Source organism: Rhagoletis zephyria, unplaced genomic scaffold (assembly GCF_001687245.7).
Source record: "Rhagoletis zephyria isolate East Lansing unplaced genomic scaffold, Rhagoletis_zephyria_1.1 Rzeph_scaffold_00122, whole genome shotgun sequence".
NCBI lineage: Eukaryota > Metazoa > Arthropoda > Insecta > Diptera > Tephritidae > Rhagoletis > Rhagoletis zephyria.
In genome coordinates, this window is record NW_016157206.1 from 275,746 (window position 1) to 297,290 (window position 21,545).

General features: G+C 35.0%; 1 protein-coding gene across 1 annotated transcript in view; it reads right to left on the bottom strand.

Moving 5' to 3' along the window:
- SPoCk (secretory pathway calcium atpase) overlaps positions 1-19,065 on the bottom strand; it is a 148,259-nt gene extending 129,194 nt beyond the window's left edge. The window contains exon 1 of the mRNA XM_017635464.1: positions 18,629-19,065. Within this exon, the coding sequence (XP_017490953.1) occupies positions 18,629-18,994 (366 nt within the window). The 5' untranslated portion in view covers positions 18,995-19,065. The remainder of the gene's footprint in view (positions 1-18,628) is intronic.
- Positions 19,066-21,545: the final 2,480 nt, after the last annotated feature.

Sequence of the window (21,545 nt, forward strand, 5' to 3'; positions counted from 1 at the left end):
TATATGTATCTCGCTAACCGTTCTAGCAATTTGTACCAAGCTCGGTATGGTTATTGTGCTTGCCACATAAAAGCAAACCGTTGAAAATTGTTGAAATCGGACTAAAATTGAGGCCGCTTTTCATATAACGGTACATTTCAGAAATGCTTGAAATTTTAATATTTCGAAATTTAAGGACGCTAATTTACTTAAAATGTATACACCCCGGCTTATCATGTAGCGGTAGCTTTCGGAAAGGAGGAAAACATATATTTAATACTTGCACCGGGTATTTAATGTTCGGCTCCGCCCGAACTTAGACTTTCTTACTTGTTTATCTTTATATTTACCTTTTCGTTTTTATCTTTATCTTTTCTTTTACCTTTATCCTGATGTTTATCTTCATGCTTTGCTCATCTACATGTTCCTCGTCATCTACAGTCACTTGTCGTATGTGAAAAGTTTGCTCTTGAATGACATTCGGATTTTCAATACTCCAAATTTGTCAGTTTTCTTTGTTAACGTATCCGTTCAGGTGAAAATGCACTTCTTGCAGAACGACAATTTTCATAAAACATTTGCATCACTTTTACGCGTTGTTCCACTGAGTACAGCTACATGACTCACCCTATATATATTTAAACCCAGAGTAGCCTGGTATGAAAAAACTTTGAAATCCAAAGATTATTTGCTGTATAAATTTGATTTTAAAAAGCTGTAATAATATTTTTTTTAACCGGGCTGCAACTCATCTATATAAACAAACTGATGTGAAGTAAAACATTTAAATAGGTCTTGAAATTACATTTAGGCTAAGCTTTGTTATAAAATTAATAGCTAATATACTTTTTACAAGGCTGTTTGATTCTTTAATTATTATTTTTCCATATTTATTATTTTTAATAAATGATAAATGTATTAACAGGGTTGCATTTGGATAAACTCTGTTTGAAAGCGTGTTCGATTGACTCATTTCTTATGTTGCAAATAAACACTTGTATTTCAAGCGAGCTACACTAACACGAGTCAATTCGATACCGCCATATAAACAAGGTACATGTCTCTCTATTTTGCTAGACTCCGCTCCTGCTAGTTTTTTACAGTAAACTTGTAAAGGACTTTATCTACCTTAAACTTACATGGCAAATTAATTGCTGCACAATATACTGAAGTGACACAGAAGCTCTTGAGAAGCTTTAGCAAAACTTAGCACATCAGCTGCGTTGCATTCGTTGTGATCCCTATCAATTAATCCTGACAACCAATGTGTAACCCAAAGCTACGAGTACAGCATACAATACTCTATTCACCCACTTATGTATGTATCTATGTACCTACAAACTTTGTCCCTGTCCTTTTTGCCTTTACTAGTTGCCCAGCACAGTAATACTAAAGCTTAATCCCGTGTTCTTAATGCTCCATTTGGCAATTTGTAGTGCGCATACAAACGCTGCCAACACAAATCAACATCCAACGACTACAGCTACAGCTTTCTCCTTATACTCAAAGCGTGCCTTTTTTCGTATCGCGCTCATCAACTTGAACAATGCGTAGCAAATATGTATGTTGGCTAGCTCTCGTCAAGGGCGGCGGGTCTAAGGTCGTTCGTCAATGCCGGGCATCTGTTACAACCAACTACATACGTGTATATACCACCTCGACTAGGAGAGGTCAAGCGGTTTACATACATTTGAAGTACACGAAAGCTAAGAAAAACACATTTTAGAAACAGCATCTCGCCAGCAGCTTGCCACTCCTGTTTATTTACGGTGTTGTTGCCCTGACACATTCAATCTTCCAGCTTCAACTTCAAGTGGGAATAATTTAAACTGCGTAATCGGATTACACAAGCGTACTGTATATTTGTACTGACAGTTGCTGGCGAGGAGTGGGAGTGAAGTGGAATGTATGTGCACGGTGCATTGCGAAAGTGTGTGTAAAACACAAAATGGCGGAAAAAATGGCATAGCAAAGTCATTTTTCAAATAGTTGAATGGGCCATTAGTCACGGTCTTGTTGTGGCGCGGTACAATTTGCTTAACGTTACTATTTTTAATCTTTTTTTTTGTGGTGTTTAAATTTTCTGCGGTAGATGTTGTAAATTTTGGTGTGCGGTTGAAATACATATACATACAAACTTAGTCATACAATTTTTAGTGATTAGCACAACGTAGTAAAGCTGGCCAATTTCTTTGATTTTTTGTGTCATGCCACAGTTATATTGAGTTGGTGTTTCATATTTTTAATTCTTTATATTTTTTTTTTAAATTTGTTATGTTTACATTCAATGATTTTCTGTAAATTTTTCATAGCTGTCTTTGTTATTGTTTTCACATACAAAATTTTTTGTTAAGCTAGCAGGGATGAACTCTAGCGAGCAGAGAAGTGGCATATCGAAGGCGGCTATTATTTCAAATGATGGGTATCAAATGAAATGGGTATCTAATAAAGAAGAAAATTCTATAGAATTGAAAAGGATTAAATTTTTTAGTGCATAAGAAAAAATAGATATTGAAAATGTCTTTTAAAAATTTTATCTTGAATATCTTTACGATTCATTTATGAATATGTTTTTCAAAGTTATCACTTATAAGGTACCGATAACTATATCGATGTTAATATCATTCGATATCACCCTTCGTATCGTTCGCTTGGCTTTACTTTTGTTTTGCTTGTGCAAGTCTGAAGTAGCTAGGAATAACCGTTGATTTTTGGCATTTTTTTTTTTTTTTAAGATGTCGCTCATTTTCTCCATATATGTAAATATTTATGTACATAAATTAATGTTCGATAATTTTTTTATAAACCTAAAAATCCAGCTCTCAAGAAAAACGAAAAATCAGCCCTTGGGAAAAAATTAGCTACATCTTCAACAAAAAATTTTGCCAAAAATCAATGGTAATTGTATGGGCTAAAAAACTGCTTACTGACGTATTTTCTAAAAGTGTAATTAAAAAGTGCCATATTTCAATGAAAGTTTCAAGTTATTTTTTAATTTTACACAAGGTTTGGAAATATAATTTTTGGGGTCTTTGTTGTAGAATTAACCATATTTTAATAAAATATATATAATAAAATAAAATATACATATAAAATGTTCGTATTTCAAAAATCAGTTAGTGGCGAGCACTTAGTATATATAAAATAATAAAAGAACAATACTCTCCATAAAGTTAAAGAAAACGTATCAGAAAACAAAACCGAAGCCAACAGCACAGCAAATGGAAAATCTTAAGTAAAAATCTTTGGGTAAGCAAAAAATTATCCATACATAAATCGTAACGTGAAGCTCTGGAAGCTCATTGCATTTACGTGCTATCTTCAACAGTTTTGAGGCTATAAATTTTCCTTCTCATGCAAGTTAACCAAATTCGAAAAACAGGCTATGCCCCCTCAAGGCATATAATATTAATTGCGGTAGACCAAAACCCATAAATAATCGTTAACAAATTGCTGATTGACTACATTGTGTCTAAGACCCCACTTATTTTTCATGAATATACACACATGTTTGCATAGTAAAAACTCTTAACCCAAAATAACCCAAGTCCGTTAAGCAAAGCAAGATTATCGAGTTCGTATCCACAAAATCCACATAAATGCAAACAAAACACACGCACGATATGTATAAGTACTTATTTAGATCACAAAATCAGTTTTTGCAGCCAATATGTCATAAACTAGGCAAAGAGGAAACTTTGATGCCCACTTTTAGTAAAACAATTTTATTAAGACACTAAAAAAACAAACAGACATACATGCATACAGCTGAGGAGTAGAAACCAGCCAGCCTGCGGTTAGCTACTCTCAACTAATGCAGGAGAGAAAAATGAAACCCCCTTCGTGCAACAAAATTTTATTAATTGTAGGACATGTAAAATTGTACTGTTGATGGGAAAAACCGCAATCTGACACACAAGTATGTAATGGCATAGCTGTAAGCAGTGTTGTAAAACATTTTAGGCACAAATGTAAACAAACATGCAAATAAGCTAAAGTGCAAATAAACACCATAATATATATGTACGTAATAGGTATATGGGGTGTGTATGTCTGGCAATAAGTCAGAGTTGTTGGCTGCATGTTGCTGCTGTTGTGTGACATGTCAAATATTGCCTACATTGAGGCGCAAAACCTAGACGTGTGCGTAAACAGCAAAACAATTTTTGTGAATTTTTTGTGAAGGGGCGAAATTAAATCAGTAGCAGCAAAACAAGCGGATATTTGATTGGTTGTGCCGATAAGAGAAAAATACGCCCGCGTGCCTAAAAGTATGCAAGACCGTATTTTAAGAGAGGATAGCAGTGGAGGAAAGACATGCAGGTGTCCAAAATGGCAGGCACTATTTGTGAAATGGGTAGGGCTCATGGAATTTTTATTTTTATTTTAGAAGTATAAAGAATGAAAGCTTAAAAGACGAGCGACAAGCGACAAAGGAATGGATTGCTAAGGTAGAGGGAAGTGAAAAATGTTACCAGGAAGGGAGAAGAATTAAATAGCTTTTAGGATTCTGTTTTTTGCAATTCACCAAGCCAGGATACAAGTCTTCCCTACGAAACTGGAGGCGAAATTTTTGCGCACCTTTTTCGTTGGTCGAAAATTTCAACACTCTAGTAGTTTCTCGTAATCGCTACCCGGCTGTGGTAACTAGAGCAAAACTTGAGCTGAGCAGAAACGGCAAATCAAAAAGCATTATTAATTTTATGATACCGAGATTAATTTATATTATTATTTAATTTTAGATTCTTATACCAGAGAGGGTACTCGATGTACCCACTTAAAATCAAAAATCGGAAAATGGGATAATTTTTGGTTTTGATTTGTGGAACCTGGAAAATGTCGAATATTTCTACATAATATATTATAATGCGACAAGTTACAAAAAAGTCCTGAAAGGTGCCAAAAAGTGTCGGAAAACCCCAGGAAATTCAGAAAAGAAATATCAAGAACTTTTAAAGACCCAAAGAAATCCATAAAAAAATTATGAAAATTCCCCATTACCTATTTCATTTTTTGCCAGAAAAAATTGTAAGCAAAAATTGTATGTCACAGTTTTCTAGAGAAATATTCAGCAAATTTTGGCCTTTATTTTTCTTTCTCAAAAAAATATTTAGGCTCCATTTTTATACCCGGAGACCAGCTCGTATTTTAAGTTCTTTAGCAAAACTTGAAAGTATGGACAGTTTTTAATGCAAATAGTTAAGTTACAGTTTGAAAAAAATAAAATTAAGATGAAAATGTGATTTTGTTGCAGTTAAAAATATTTTTTTGTTAAAAGTAATGCACATTTTAAAAATTCTTAAAAAAGTTAAACTTTTTATATTTTACGTATAGCAATAGAAGCTAGAATAAAATGAAAAAAACCAAAGGAGCTTACTGGTTCTGTTTATAAAAATTATTTATATGTTGACGATTTTTACATGCAAATGACGATTTTTGAGAACCAAACTGACGATTTCTAACTTCAATGACCTGGCAACACTACTCATAGCCCCGCGAGGCTACTGGCTGCCTGGCACTGGTCTAAAGAGTTGTTTTTTTCCATAATATATAAGAAAATGTCTGACAGAAAAAAGAAATGCACAAAATCAATGGTGAGTCTAAGTTCCTTCAAAACTGGCACTTCATATTACTAAAATTGAGTGGGCTACAAATCTGCGTACTCAAAATCCTTCTAAGAAATCTGATTAAAAGGCTCAATATTTTACGACGATTGGTTAAAGTTCTTTTAAATATTGCACAAAATTTTTGTTAAAGAAAAAACTGTATTTTCATTCAAAAAAATAATTAAAATTAAATAATAAAAAATTAATGGTCAAAACTTGTCGATATGAGAGTGGCGTATAATTGTGATGCACACTTTATTATGCTGCATTTTCACTCGTCATTAAATGGCAAAAATTTTAATGACAAAGTTGGGCGTAAACAAATATTCGCTTCATTACATTAAAAAAGCAGTCATTAAATTCATTTCCACATGTAATATTTTCAAATGCCTCCAATTTTTTATCACTTCAATGCCTTGTGGAAATTCGGCATTAGGCTTTACGGTTTAGAAATTGTTAAATGATCTTATTTTTTTCAAAAAAAAAAATTAACTTATAAAATCTCTAAGAAATACTTAGCGATAGTGATAAAAAAAATCCTTAAATTTTTTATATATATTTTTTTTTATATACATATATATTTTTTACACATATACATATGTTAGTATTTTCGACTAGATTCTTGTACAACAGCCTTAAATTTTCTTCAAAAATATCTTTCTGATACCTTGCATAGTGTACTTTTTTAGGGTTGTGAGTGATCAATTATCTATAACTTCTGAGCGGGTTTAAATTTTTTCTCGCCGTTTTATTTTGTGTAGAAAATTGTAAATCGATAGCCATAACGAAAATGTAAGCTTGAAATTTTTTCAACTATAAGTTACAATACAAAAATATTAATTATTAAATTTGAATTTGATTTGATTTTGAAAAACATATACTCGAAGTTATTAATCCGCACTATTTTATGATTAATTTCTCACAGATTCCGGCTTAATTTTTATAAAACAAAGTTAACCCAATTTTTGACTTTAAAACCTTTTTACATAAAAACCCGCACTTTCCGCAGCTGGTTTATATATTTAATAATCAGTTGGGATAACTCATAGTAGACGCCTGTATAAATTAATTTTTAGGCTAGTTCTGGCTAAGTATTTAAAAGCTTAGGTAAAATTAAAAAAAGTTAGTAAATAAACCTTTAAATAAACGATTAATGCATTTCCTCAAAAGTTGTAAAATGTTCATGACAAAACCGTTTTTTGATTTTGACGCATATTTTTAGGGCAATAACAGTATAAAATTACGCCTACACTACATATAAATTAAATTAAAATTATCAAAAAATGTCATTCATCTTCCACAGACATAATAACAACAAACAAGTGACAGCATAAAAAAATCAAAGTAGACATTCCGCAGTAGGGTCCGCAGTATATTTACAACCTAAAGTGAACGGTGGACAGAAGATAAGGGTAGGTAAGAGATGTGCTCTATATAAGCGAAGTCTAACTTTTGTGGTACAGCGAAAAGGAGAGATTTATGCGGACGTACGCATAACAAATTATCATTTTTGCTGCTATTCAACAGCGCAGCCGACCTGCCTACTTACATACATTTATCGCCAGTATTCTTTCCTTTTACTTCTTTTTCTAATTCTCATTTCTTGTCCCTTCAACAACAATGTGCGTTTGTTTGAATTGTGCGCCTAATTTAATATTCTTACAACTACTTAAGCTGTTGCTTCTTGGTTTTGTTGGTTGCACAGCGGTTGTAACAGCAAATTTTATGTTTCAGCGATGTGTTGCCAAAAATACGAAGCTAGTCGAGTGTGGCAACAATAGGACAGTTTTATGAGTAACAGGAATACTCGTTAACTCAGCTAGCACAAACAATTTTTTTTTTTTTGTTTGTAGGTTGATGGGTTTGTTGTATGTTGCATACACTGCCAGCTTGCTTCCTTGGCAGTTCAGTTTTGTGGGTTCGTTGTTATTTCTTGGTATCGTTGCGGCTTACTATGCCCTATTCAGTGTTGCCAGAGAAAAATTTCGTTTGGCACTAAAACGGTCGAAAAAAGAGCTAAATAATAATAATAGTGGCTAAAATGAAGAGCTATATATATTTTTTTAAGGTTGAGCATTTATTGGCGTGAGGTTGTTTTTACATTTTCGGCAATTTTAATAAAAACAACAAATTTTATAAGTTTAAGTGCCGAAAAAATCTTTTAAAACCAAAATAAGGTGCACATATTTCGAATTCGTTGCTATGGCACTTATAACAGTGAAATGAAAATACTTTACAAACTGTTAAAGTATTTAATTTCAGTTATTTGAATTGAATAATTTTTTCGCAAAATTTGTCTGGGAAGTTTTACTTCCAGCTCTCCCTAAAGGTAAAATTAGTAGGTCAAAACAAAATCCGCGCTACCAGAAAATGATTTTCTTCTAATTAATTTTTGAATTCTTTAAAATAGATCCAAAATTTATGGTGGATACACTGCATCTCGAAATTTTCCATTTTATCAACGGTTAAGTTTTGGCTTATATATACCAAATACAACTAAAACTTTTTGGAGCTAAAAAAGTGCTAGATAAATTTGAAAAGAGCTAAAAAAAGAACTAGTAGCTAAAACCCAATTTTCGGAGCCAAAATGGCAACACTGGCGCTATTTGTGGCTAGCTGATATTTTTACTTGGCTGCTACTGTCACTAGCAATGCTGCTGTGGCAGTCAATCCGAAATATGCAAAAGTACTGTTGTAAGCATAAAAACAGGCGTAGAAAACAAAAATAATTTCTTGATAATAGTGACGCACTGAGCGTTGACGACTACGTACGTTGCCGCTTAATATAGCTGTTGCTGACAATGATGATAATGCTGATGTGCGACCGCTAACGTCAGTTTGCCCCTCCCCCTTTCCCCCCACGGGGTTAGTTCACTAATGGCCATATTCATAAAAAAATAAAATAGGTTTAAAGAGCTCTATAAAAAGACATTTTCATACAAAATTTCGATTTATAAAGCAGTTAAAGTGTTCTTTATTTTTTATGAATTTGGGTATAAGTCTTTAGAGTGTATTAAAAATTTTATGGAGCCATAAGAGATATTAACAAGTCATTTTTATGCAAAAAAAAACCGACTTCAATTCTCATATAAAAGTTTAATAGTACCTTAATTTCTTCATGACCCAATGATCAGATCTAAACTACGCTTGAGGCAACACCTTTCCGATAGAAAAAAGAATTATCGAAATCGGTTGACGTGGCCCACAGTTAAGGCCCTAAGGCTAAGTTCTCAAGAAAAGCAAAATTTCCATACAAAATGACGTGCAAGAAATGCCTAAGAAATTTTCTTGAGGCAGTACGCAGTTCTTAAGAAATTTGTTACACTTTCTACTACGGTTCTCTAAGGTTTTTTTTTTGTGAAAAAAGATCACAAGGCAACCCATGCTTGCAGCAGAAATATATGCCCGTTCCATTATTTCTTGAGGAAAGAGCCAGCCAACAGGCTGGTGAAGTATCAGTTGTAAAAATTCTTTGGACACACACACGAAATAATGGCAATTACTTTCTTGACCGTTTTCTTGAGAGCTGCATACCAGCCTTTATGCGATAACATACATAAAAAAATTATTCCGACGAATTGATAACCTCCGCCTTTTTTGGCGTCGGTTAAAAAAAAAATACTTAGTTTTTGCTTTTGCATGAAATTTTATTGTGAATTATTTATCGTCATTAATAGTTTAAAGCGAAAGCATGCACCGCCAATAGGGGCGTAGAAGCACCGCCTATCCTACATGTCAAGGTGGCAGCGGCATACATTCATATAACCACTAGGATAATTAATACTCATACGCCCTGGCGTGTCTGACATTTAAATTTATAAAAAAAAACTTCTGCTGAATTGAAATCAATAACCAAAGTATTGTAGTTTAGTGAGAAATTTTATAAAACTAGTAAAAAATTTAGTCTGCAATTTTCTGCCATATGAGGATATAAGGATCGGCAGGAGCCACGGACATCGAAGGCTCTATTAGGGTTAGTATTAAACTCGAATAGTGGCCGTCGCCTCATCTCTGTTCGTTAGATTAGGTTAGGTTAGAGTAGCTGCGCCGCACAGAGCACTGAGCATATATAGGCTAAAAAATCCCGTTGTGATACCAGTGGCGGAAGCCATTTCTCTTTTCCCTCCCTTAGTACATAATTGAACCACCGAGTGTGTTTTATATAGCACAAAAAATCGAGGACGGTCGGCGAGTTCAAGTCAACTAAACAATCTAGAAAGTACTTGTTGAAGAATTGGTTGCGTGTATTGGCCGATGATCTCCACCTCTTCCTCGTTGGTGGGGTATCCTAACCTTTTTTCGTGTGTTCCCATCAGGCAGTGTCCGGTGATTACCCTGACTAAGAATGATAGAGAAGCGGTCCAGCTGAGTGAGAGCTGTCGATCACCTTACATCAATCTTTGGCCAAACTTGCCTGGTAGTCTGGCAGGTGGTTTTCACAGCCCACCTCGATAAGTTCTGCCTTTAGTCTGTGTTAGCAGGAGGTTAGAGGTATGTATGCCTTCATTCTGAGCAGGATTGACTTCAGATATTTCCGTCTCTCTCCTAAGCCTGTGTCAGGGATCCATGCAATAGTCAAGGAGCATTTAAATGCCGGCAGGTTCAGAATCTTCTTGGCGACTTTGGACATTGATCCGTTAAATTTGAGAGTTTTGATAGCAGCCTGGCTGTCAGAATAAATAGCGTTAGGCCGTCCTGGAGGGGCAGAGGTTATGAGCCACCGAGCCGCCTCCGGTTATGGCGTTTAGCTCTAATTTAAAAACGCTATAATGAACCGGTAAGCGAAAACTGAGCATTAGCGCCGGTTCGTCAGAGTAAACTCCACTACCCACTCTGTTTATATAGCCGTAGAACCTGGGTTTAAGTCTTTGGGCCCTTCCCATTCGTTCCTCTCTGAGATTATTATGGAAAATTTCTTGTCTAAACAGGGGAGAGGAGCGGTATAATCCAACTGTCGTAGTTTATCCAGTACAGTTGCGAGTACTTTTGTGTGTCCGAATCTGAGGTCTCTCTCCACGGCTGGATTAAATTTTACCTCACCGCACTGCAGCTGGCACGATATTTGCCATAGAGATTCACAGGTGGAAGATTTAACATTATTTCCAGAGATTTGGTGGATGAAGTGGGCAGTGCTCCTGAGACGAGCATGGCAGCCATCCTCTGCACTCGTTCCAGCTTGCCTCTGGTCAAAGTGTTGTTTAGAACAGGCTACCATGTGGTGACTTCACAAAAAAGAATGGGTCTTATCACAACTGTGTACATCCAGTGTACATTTTTTGCCTATAGCCGTCTTACAGGACATCAGGGCGGTATTGACCTTCGTGGAGCGGTTCCAGTCCTGTTTCTTGTCTCATTCAAATTCTATAAATTTAGGTCGCTGTCACTTCCATCGTTGAGCTCATGCTTCCTCAGGTCTAGATCTTTGAGCGCGCTCCAGTGTTGTGCGGATACGCCCCAGTGATAAAGCCTCTAGATCTGAACCTTCGGTGTACTGTGGTCTCTAAGGTGGGCTTGCTTGAGTTGCGGTCTCCGTAGTCACTGAGGCTATGTCCTGCATTTCCTGCTCTTCTTTGTGGAATTTTTGAACATTTTCAAGACATTTCGTATTTTATCATCACTTTTCCTATTCTGGGGCGCTTATTGGCTTTTTGAGATTGTTCGATTCAACAATGCTTTCGGTGCTTAACTTTGCTTCTTACAAGTGTCTCAAAAATGCCAAAATCATGAGATTGTCAGTCTTGATTAAACAAGTATGTGGCTGCTTTGTATTCGCCTTGTTACTCATTAGGAAAGAATGCGCCTACCCTACAAGTTTGCAACATTTAGATTTAAAAAGTCTAGTTATCATTTCAAGTATGCAGTTCTCAAACAGCTTGTGAAATAATCCGTTGAAGTACCACTGCGCAATATCTGGTAGTCCGTTAAACATAATTATATTGACTGAGTAGTTCTCTCCAAAAAGTCGAACTCTAATTCTTCTTCCTTAGAACAACAACTGCGCAAAGGTATCCCGGATCTCTATCTCTCTCTCTCTTTCTCTCTGTGTAAGCACAGCAGGACGACAATGGACAATGGATTCAGTTATTACTTTGCCGGCTATTAAGCATCAACTCTTTAGGGATCAAACATCGGCGTTGGAGTGTGTTAAACGCTTAAAATCCCCTAAATAACCGCAAGCATGAACGTTGTGAGAATGGAAATTTGATAGCCAAACCCAACAAATGTAACGCACATAAACATTGATAAAGACAAAAAAAAAACTACTCCTGACGACCAAAATTAGCATAATAAAATATAAATTTGCAAGTTTTCCCCGCAACATGCGAACCTGCGTATGAATGCAGCTAATTAATTTGAAGCCTCGAAAAAATAAAAAAAAAGCATAAAAATATCACAAAGCGCACATTAAAAACTTCAACACATCATATTAGCATACATACATACGTTGCTCTTGTCATACATTTTAATGCTGCTGATGTACGAGTATTTAGTAGTTTCGAAAACTCTAAATGCTGCGGCTACGCCCATTAGCCGCAACGCTTGTGGTTTGCAGCTGGCGCCCGGCCAATTATGTACATAAGCAAATTACTGCAATGCATGTAGTGCGTACGAATGTGCAGGAGTGTTTACTTTACAACTAGTTTTTATTTGAATTAAAAACAAACATTCGTACTCTATTTTTTTTTTTGTTTTTTTTTATTTATTTTTGCTCAACTCAATTTCTGCAAAATTCGCTGCGCAAGGATTGTACGTCAAGGCAAGCTGGCAGGCAACTTACGCGCAGCCATCACACATCACCGCCCAACATAATTAAATAAACCATAAAATTAAATGATTACATTTAACAGTTTCCACACATTTATGGTAACATATTAGTTGTATGATCGCAAGCCGAGAGAGGAAATATTTGCATGCCTGCTGTTTGATTTATGAGAGTGAACGACGGCGGAAGTTGCATGAAGTGCCGATGCCCATGGCAACCGGATGAGTGTTGCATATTTGTAGGCGACGGTAGAGTGACAGTTTTCCAATGAATGATTCAAAGTTAGTTTTTAAAGTCAACAAATGAAGTGAAATTAAGGAGAGGAGAGGAGAGAAACTTAGAAAACTTTTTAAGAACGCACTATCACATAATTTTATTGAAGAACGCCCTATCCTAGCTGCCGATTCAAATAGGGTGTTAGCATAATAGCATATTTGCAATGCATTTTCATTTGAGATAGCGCGTTTTTTAACCGAATTCTAATATAGGGCGTTCTTCAACCAAATTCTGAGATAGGATGTAATTCAGTAAAATCCTAAAGTACGGCGTTCATGAAAAGTTTTCTGGCAGAAGTGTTAAAAGTTATCCGTTTTTGATTAAATTTGGTTTTATGTCTGTTTTACCTGTAAAAACATAAATGTGAAATATGGAGAAGATGGGTCTACAGACAAGCCCACCATCCACACAGAATGTGGTTTTAAATGTTAAATATGATCTGATTTTGATGAAATATGGTGTAAACCTTCATAATACGCGGAAAGACGTTAGGGGTCTTCATCAAAAGTGATAACCTCTTGATAAACTTGATAAAGTGATAAATTTATCATTTTGATAAATGAGCTGTCGAACTTTGCATGGAAATCTATTTAACCAAAGTTTATTACTTTATCAAACGACTTTGGAGGATAAATGTATAACTTTCAGCCAAATTCAACCCTTACATCTTGCAAGGTAGTTACTGTTGCTACGAACACATAAAAGCAAATGAATACAACAGACGAAGTGAGAATTAAACTTATATAAATAAACCATATAAGCTAAATAGTAAACAGTTTTATGCAATTATTTACCAAGGTGCGTTCATGAAAGAATGCAGATAACCTGATAAATTTAAGCAATTTATCCCCTTATCACTTTAGATGAAGACCCCTATTGAAATTAATTCAGTGCATATTTTCCATATCTTCATAGTTTAAGATATTATTTTATTTAGGCTACTGGCAGCCCACAATACACGCCAAATATATATATCGAGCCCTAACCGCCAAAATAACGTGAGCCACATTTTTTTTTAATTACGTCTTAGAAACGGCTTGAGGAATATGCTGCCAAATGAACTGCTGATAAATGTAAACTAATGCAATTGCAATAAAGAGAGATAGTTGCGCCGATAGTATTTAGAATGCAACGCTGAGCTGCCGCCTTGTTGAAAAAATTGTTCAATGTTATAATGAATTAAACAGTGTATAATTATAAAGCAAACATCTTAAAAAACCTATATTTAGAAACGTAGTGTTATGACAAAATATTTTAGTTACTTTATCACATCAGTAATATAAAATATAATAAATTTGTTTGCAACTGCCACCTAACAAAGCGGCGTTAAATTTAAAATAAGCGGCGTAAGTCTTTTCGATACGTCTGTCAGCTGTTTAGGCTAAGCCCAACACGTTGAGTTCAGGTAGAGTTAAAATTTCTCGCTGGAAAAAATTACGGAAACTTGCCCATTGTGCGACGTGGTGTTCTATTCCAGGGTTAAAGGTTTTGCGAGTTTTTACTATTGATATGTCGAGTTTCATGTAAGTATATCGAATATCAAGCAATGTACGTATGTATGTACATCATCTACACATCGACTTTCACATGACCACCACTGCCGCCACCAACTTGTCGCTCAAACGAAAACTTACTTATTTTAACACAAATATATGTAGTGTATTTTACTCTTCCGTCACATAACAGGCAAGTTTTCAAGGTTTTTGATTGTAATAAATCGGTTTTACACCCACCCACTTCAAAAAATACACGAATATTAGTTGATGGTATGCTGCTCTACCACCCCAAAAATAGCTAAGAGGAATTTTTGGCAACAACGGAATTTCTTTATGAGAAAGTGAAGATTTGCTAGGTGAATGAATGTGAGGTGGAGAACTTGCTAGCTTGAAAAGAGAAAAAGAGCTAAATTAGGAGTCATAAGTTTGAGTGGGGGAAGTGTATAAATATTTCTGGCAAAATATTTTGGTTAAAAGTTCAGCAAAAAGTGCCACATGAATGAACTTGGCAAAGGATATGGAAAAAGTTTTCACTTTTCACATGCACAACTAGAAGCACATCAGTATGCTTGTTCATATGCAGCTACCATATGTATAATTGTAAGATTTGTATGCGAAAAGTTTGTCTAACAGGATGCAGTATCAGAGGACACTCTAAAGCAAATGCCTTAAAGGCTAAAGGGGCTTGCAAACTTGGCTTTTGGCGAATATTAAAATGTCCTTATTAGGATGGGAAATTAGTAGTTAAAGTAAGGAGTGTAAATGCAGTAGAAGAGGTTTAGAAATAATTAAGCATACCGTCGATGTTTTTGCGAAACCGCCCATCGACTAGTTGGAAACTAGTCTAAATCGCCTATGTGGCCAAAAAAGAGATTTGGTAACACTGAACTCCAGACATCGAGATTTATGCATAAAAATCACAAAATCGTTATTAAAACAACATATTAGTAAAATAATTGCTAGAGAAAATACCGCCTCAAAGAAAACCCGTTTTTTTGCTCTCCTGTAAAATTTGATTGCCATAATATAGGCGGTTTTGCAATTGTTCGATGGATGGTTTTGCAAATACATCGACAATATGTACATATCGCACACCTAAATCTAAAGTGAGGGGAAAATTGAACTGCTTGTGGATCGTACAGATTCAACGCAATAAATAAAAAAAGGTATAACAGTAGTTTTTTAGTTAATATATATAATCACAAAGAAAGAAATATTTCCACCAATTGCATGTAAGTCCTATGAATTGAGTTATGCAAAAAAATCGCCCAATTTTTTTTTTTTTTTTTTGAGTTGATCGGACTTTCGAGCTAGGTATGCAAAATGTGCATATTGATTTAGATATAAGGTATTTTAAAAGAGAAAAATTAAATTGTGGGAAACTTTGTAAGTATTTAGCGAAACTAAAAAAAAAATACATTAATTGATAAAAACTGTTTCGACAGCCATAACAATGTTTACATATATTGGGTTTAAGGCGTGATGGAGTCCGAAACAGGTCAGTCCACGAGTATTTGTTGGCTTATTAAATTAGTCCAAATGCCTTTTACGGCAGCTCATTCTGCTAAGCATATCCGTTATTGATTCTTAGTCCCAAGTGAATCCTACTTACGTCACGCGATTACATAAATGTATTGACACAGGAGTGTCCTTCAAGTGATTAAACTTTAAAATCTGCTAAAATATTTACAACCTATTGAACTCACGGCCATTCAACCTCATATACATACATACGTACATAGATCCTTATACTTTAACATACAAACCCATGTATAAAAGTATTTTATAAGCTTCTACCCTTAAGTTACTAAGAAAATATACTTGTTAAACTCTTCGTTAAGCTACGCAAAAGCTGCATATTGTAGTCATATATATCTATGCGTGAATATAGGGGTTTGTACATATCGCACACCGTCTTCAAAAGAGTCAAAACTCAGAATTTGGCATTTTTGAGATTCTGCGCTAAAAATGTACACAGAGCATTCATTTACTTTTCAGCAAAAGCTGGAGCAAATTTTTGCTATTGTTTAAAAAAAAAAGCCTAAGGTAAAGTCGCCCTTGCCCATATGATTATCATGTGCTAAGAAATAATTTTCGCATTTTTTGACAAACGTATTATTTTGAATTGTGGCTCTTTTGATGACGGTACGGCGATATATACATAAGTACATATGTATGTATGTATATTACATACAAGCATTCCCACAAATCGAAATTCAATTTAATCGATTCATTTTATTACTTCTCGTCGTGAATATTACATTTGCAAGGTGGCACATACCAATCAATGCACCTGAGGAAGGCCTTAAATCTCCGCCGCTGTCGTCAACTGTGCTGTTTTTATTTGTGGTGAACATTGCCAGCTCCGAATGGCATAAACGTATTGTACATTGGCATTATTTGTCCATCGGTGCTTCCGTTTATTGGTTATTGTTTCGATTTTCATACTTTGCCTCTTTTTTTCTTGCTTTTCTTTTTCGAGTGTGGTTTTATACTGGTGGGTCGCTGAGGTCGCTATTTTGTTTCATGTATTTTTTGTGGCATTATCCAGCTCTTTCCTTAAAATTAAAATGATGGGATTTGAAAAATTTTTCGGGATCTCCTTTAAGAAGAAATTTCTTTACTTGTTCGTGTCAACCACTTCATATGATTTTCTTTGAAGATTCACTAAAAATTCGGATACTCTTAAAAAATTTTTAAAGATTTTTGGAACTTTGGTTTGTAGGGTGTTAACGAAATTAAAAAAAAAAAATAAAAATCACGTACAAATTTTCTCAAAAATAGAGTAAATTAGAATTATCCCACTTCTGATTAAATCGAGAACTTCGAATTTTTAACCGGTGCCTTTCTAAGTCCGTTTGCTCAAGTAGCGTTTAAGATTTATCGATAACTATCAAAAACTATCAGATTTTCCTGTTCACGTACACAAAAATCCAGAAAGTAGGGGAAATTGAGAGACAAAATTGACATTTCATTCTGATGAAAAGCTGCTAGTTTCTGCTGGATAAATGTTTGTGCCTTTCTATGTAAACAAATTTCGATCAGCTGTACTAAAACCTTGAAAGGTTTTGCTGGTTTTGCGTTCGCGTACTTTTGCTAGCATTTCTCTCTTTGAGAGGGATCAGATAAATATTCATTAGAATTTTGCTGCTGAGAGTTTTCTGCTGGAAGAATACGCGAATACACCTAATGTTAGCTTGCTCGGCAATAGAGCTTTGAAAATAGTTATATGAATCTTTGAGCCTTTCTCCCGACTTTCTTGAAAAAAAAACTGTGCTAGGAGTGTACAAGTATTTAATCATATCTCTATTGAATTTTCCTGAAGACTGAAAGATTATTTACCAATACTACTGTTTCAGTATTTTATGAAAAAGCAGTAATTGTGGAAATGGTCTAAATTTCTGTACAAATATTTGTAGTACGAATAATGTAGAAATGTACATACGTTCATTATAGTGTTTTTTTGGATAAGCTTTTGAAGCGGTTTCCTTTGATATACAAATATATATACGTAAATATGTACATATGTATGTACAGTCAGTCAATAAAGTTTAGGTACAGCGGTTTTTTTTACAATACGGGCAACTATTTTTTAAATATTTTATTTTCGATAATTTTGTATAAAAATATGGTCAATTCTACAACAAAAAACCCAAAAATCAGAGTTCCAAACCTTGTGCAAAATTAAAGAAAATTCGGCAAAATTTCATTCAAATATTGCACTTTTTATTTACGCTCTCTAGAAAGTAGTTGAGTATGCAGTTTTTAGCCCACTCTATTTTAGTATAACAAAGTGCAAGTTTGTGGTGGCTAGGACTTAACATTGATTTTTATGAATTTTTTTGGTTGAAGGTGTCGCTCATTTTCTTCATATAAAATAATGCTTAATAATTTTTTTATATGGAAAAAATGTGCGACACTTTCAACAAAAAAATTTCCCAAAAATCAGTGGTAAGTCCTAGCTTCCTCATACTTGCATTTTGTTATACTAAAATTGAATGCGCTAAAAAACTGCATACTCAAATTTTTTCTAGAGAGCGTAAATAAAAAGTGCAATATTTTAATGAAATTTTGCCGAATTTTCTTTAATTTTGCCCAAGGTTTGGAACTCTGATTTTTGGGTTGGGTAGAATTGACCAAATTTTTATACAAAATTATCGAAAATTAAAATATTTAAAAAATAGTTGCCCGTATTGTAAAAAAATCCCTGTACCTAACTTTATTGACTGACTGTATATATGTACGTATTTGAATTCTATTAAATACATCATAATCAATCAAAGGCTGAATTTTGGATTTTTAGTTAGTTACTGCTTTTTGTATTTCAGCATTGATGTGAGATAGGGCCTTTCTTTATTAAGGTAATGATATGAATTACACAAACCAGATATCGAAGAAGACTTTTGGCCTTTGGTTACTTTTTTCGGACCCCTAAATCTTTAGCAACTATCGACCTATTCTTACATAAGTTACAACGGTTTAAATTGCATTAATTCATGTTCACTTACCTCGATTAAACTATCACTGCCCAAACAAACGGCAACACCGCCTCGTACTTTTTTGTCGCCCCCAGTCGCTGACGAGTTTACACGCACACTTGCTATCCCGCCGCTACCAACATCCGCGCGTGTTCCTACACTACCGCCGCCTGCAGCTGTTGCTATTACAATTTCGTCCTCTTCGTCGTCGAAAGCGTGACCCTCAGCCGTTGTGCCAGTAGTTGCGATACGTTCTTCGTCGTCAGTATCGTCTGCCAAACCAATGCCCGCGGCTAAATTGAAATCATCAGAAGCGCCTGCATCCACATCCAATTGTTCTTGGAAACTTAAATCTAAATCTTGGGGTAATTTTGCATATTTGTTGTGACTTTTCATTTTCCAAATGCGACGAGACGTTATGTTGATGTGCTGATTCTTATATTATTATTTTTGTTGCTTTTTAAGCCAACGACAATGGTACGAAACGGGGTCAGTTAAAGCATGGATGAGTCATGCGTGCGGCAAGGACGTAAAACGTGGTAAATATAAGGTTATTAAAAGTAGTTTCTATTTTTAATTCTTATTTGAATAAAATTGCAGCGAAAATTCGGTTTTACGGTATTTCAAATGTTTTTAGTCACTTTTACTTTCCATAGTTTTTTTAATTATTTTTTTTTTGTGTGTACATATGCTTTATTTATTATTTCGTTCAAAGGACACTCCGCTACTGGTTGCTTGTATTTTGGCATTCACTAGTCGAATGACACCACGTCATGTCACTGGCATGGAGAATTGAGCACAATCGATTTTTCGTCGCGTTTAATTTGCGCCGTTTTTTACGTTTTTCACATTTGCTACTTATGTACATATGTACGTACATACACTATTCATATGTGTTAATTCTTTCATTTACTTTTATTCCAAATGGTAACTATGTACGTAAATATGTCTGAATGTTTCCATTTGAGCCGCCAACAGGTTACGCCACCACTCACTTCCTCCTCACTCCCACTATTTACCAATTCACAATGAAATTGGCAGCACTGCTTTTAATCCATCAAATGTTTTTGTTTTTGTAATTCTTTGTTTTTTTAATGTACGCCTACAGTGCCAAATGCTAAATTCTATCAATATGCGACAGCAGCGTTTCCGCCGGAAGAAATCGCCTCAGCGCTGTGGCGAAAACAATAGGTCGCCGCGACAGCAACAAAAATCACAGGCGCCAGCGATTCAAGGACGCATAAGAGGTGACGCTGGCGTGGCACTAGCAAAAGTCAAACTACGAAATCTCAAATGCCATTACAGTGCAGCCATGTAGACAATGCTGTGGCAGTCACAGTCGACGTCGCTGTGTACGTCGTCGCTGCACTTGCGGCAAGATTTCACGCCTCAGCGCTGCTCTAAAGCGATTAGGAAACTGCAAAGACGTTCACGTTCAGCAGCGTTGAATGGCAATGAGTAAATGAAGTACTTACTACATACAAGTTGCACTCACGGAAATACTTTCACTGCCAAATGGGGAGTCGATGGGCGGTGATGTTATGGCGACACACAAAAATATCAGCAGAAATTGGAGCAGTGCATTGCTGCGCGTGTAATTAAATGGAACGATGTCGGTATGAGCCGCATCACTTGTAACAAATCAATGTTTTATTTCGTTCAAACTTTTTTTCGCTACAAACCTTTTTCACGTCGGAAGTCTCTCATCCTCACTTGAATTGCACTTTGCAAGCGTACATTTTTTTAAGAAAATTACTTATTAGTGCTCACAACACCACTTTGTCTACTTGAAATAAATTTTTCTTCCAATTAGATTGGTCTCCTTATGTTTTTTTTTTCACTTTGCCATTAAAATGGCTGCAGTCAAACACTCGCCAGCCACTCGGCGCAACGTCTCAAACACATTTGACAACTGATTTGGCTTTTGCCAAAGCAGCGACAACAGCTCTTCAAGCGTTGTTGCAGTTTCCTTTGCCAGCCAATTTTCCAACTAGAAATGTCAGATAAAAGCAATGAAAAAATACAAAGCTGTACAACAAAAGCAATCGGTTCATGTGGCAACAACGGCCGTCTCGTTTTCGCGCATGGCTTTTGCAACAATTCGTTGAATTTGCAACACCGTTGTTCTTATTGGATTTTCTTTTCATTTCACCTTGCTTTGTTATTGTATTTACTTGCAGAGAACCAGAGAACTTAGATAGATAGAGAAGGTGCAAATTTTTGGAACGTAAAATTGTTTGGCTGAAAAATAAATCCATGGAATATCACCACAGCGCGATTAACATTTCAACAAGAGTTAACAGAGAAAAATGTAAATTTGTGTTATGATAATGTTATATTTGTTGCAAGTGTCTGGCTATGTGTTGCTAGGTTCAATGTGAATGCAGAAACGTATTCATGTATATTTTTTTAATAAAATTAAATAAATTAATATAGTTAAATTATATTAAATGTACTTTTATATTAGTTAAAATTGCTGACTTGCATTTCTGCATGAGTTAATGGTGCTAAAAACTTAAAAAGCATCTGTTCAAGTTCCCTTCTTGTACGAGTATTATATTATGTAAATAGTAAAAATGCATGTTAGTTACAAAAAATGATAAACTTGGTTTTTTCACATACTCATTTTAAAGATGGACGCATTAACAAAAAAATGTACAAAGCAATACACTTGTTAACTTCAAAGTTGTTTTTGACTTTTACTGCAATACTCGTAGATATTATTTGTAAATAATAGTTCTGGAGTCAAATGCAAATCCATTTCCCAGGCATGCGCATATGGATACTTGTAGTACATACAGATGCGATCAACTAATTAGCAACGAAATTCAAAATGATATTGTTTGCAAATTATGTTTATTTATTTATTTTTAATAATTTCCTTTAAAACATAATTCAATCTATAACAGAAACCACAATAATAAAAGTTTAAAAGCTTGCACAAATT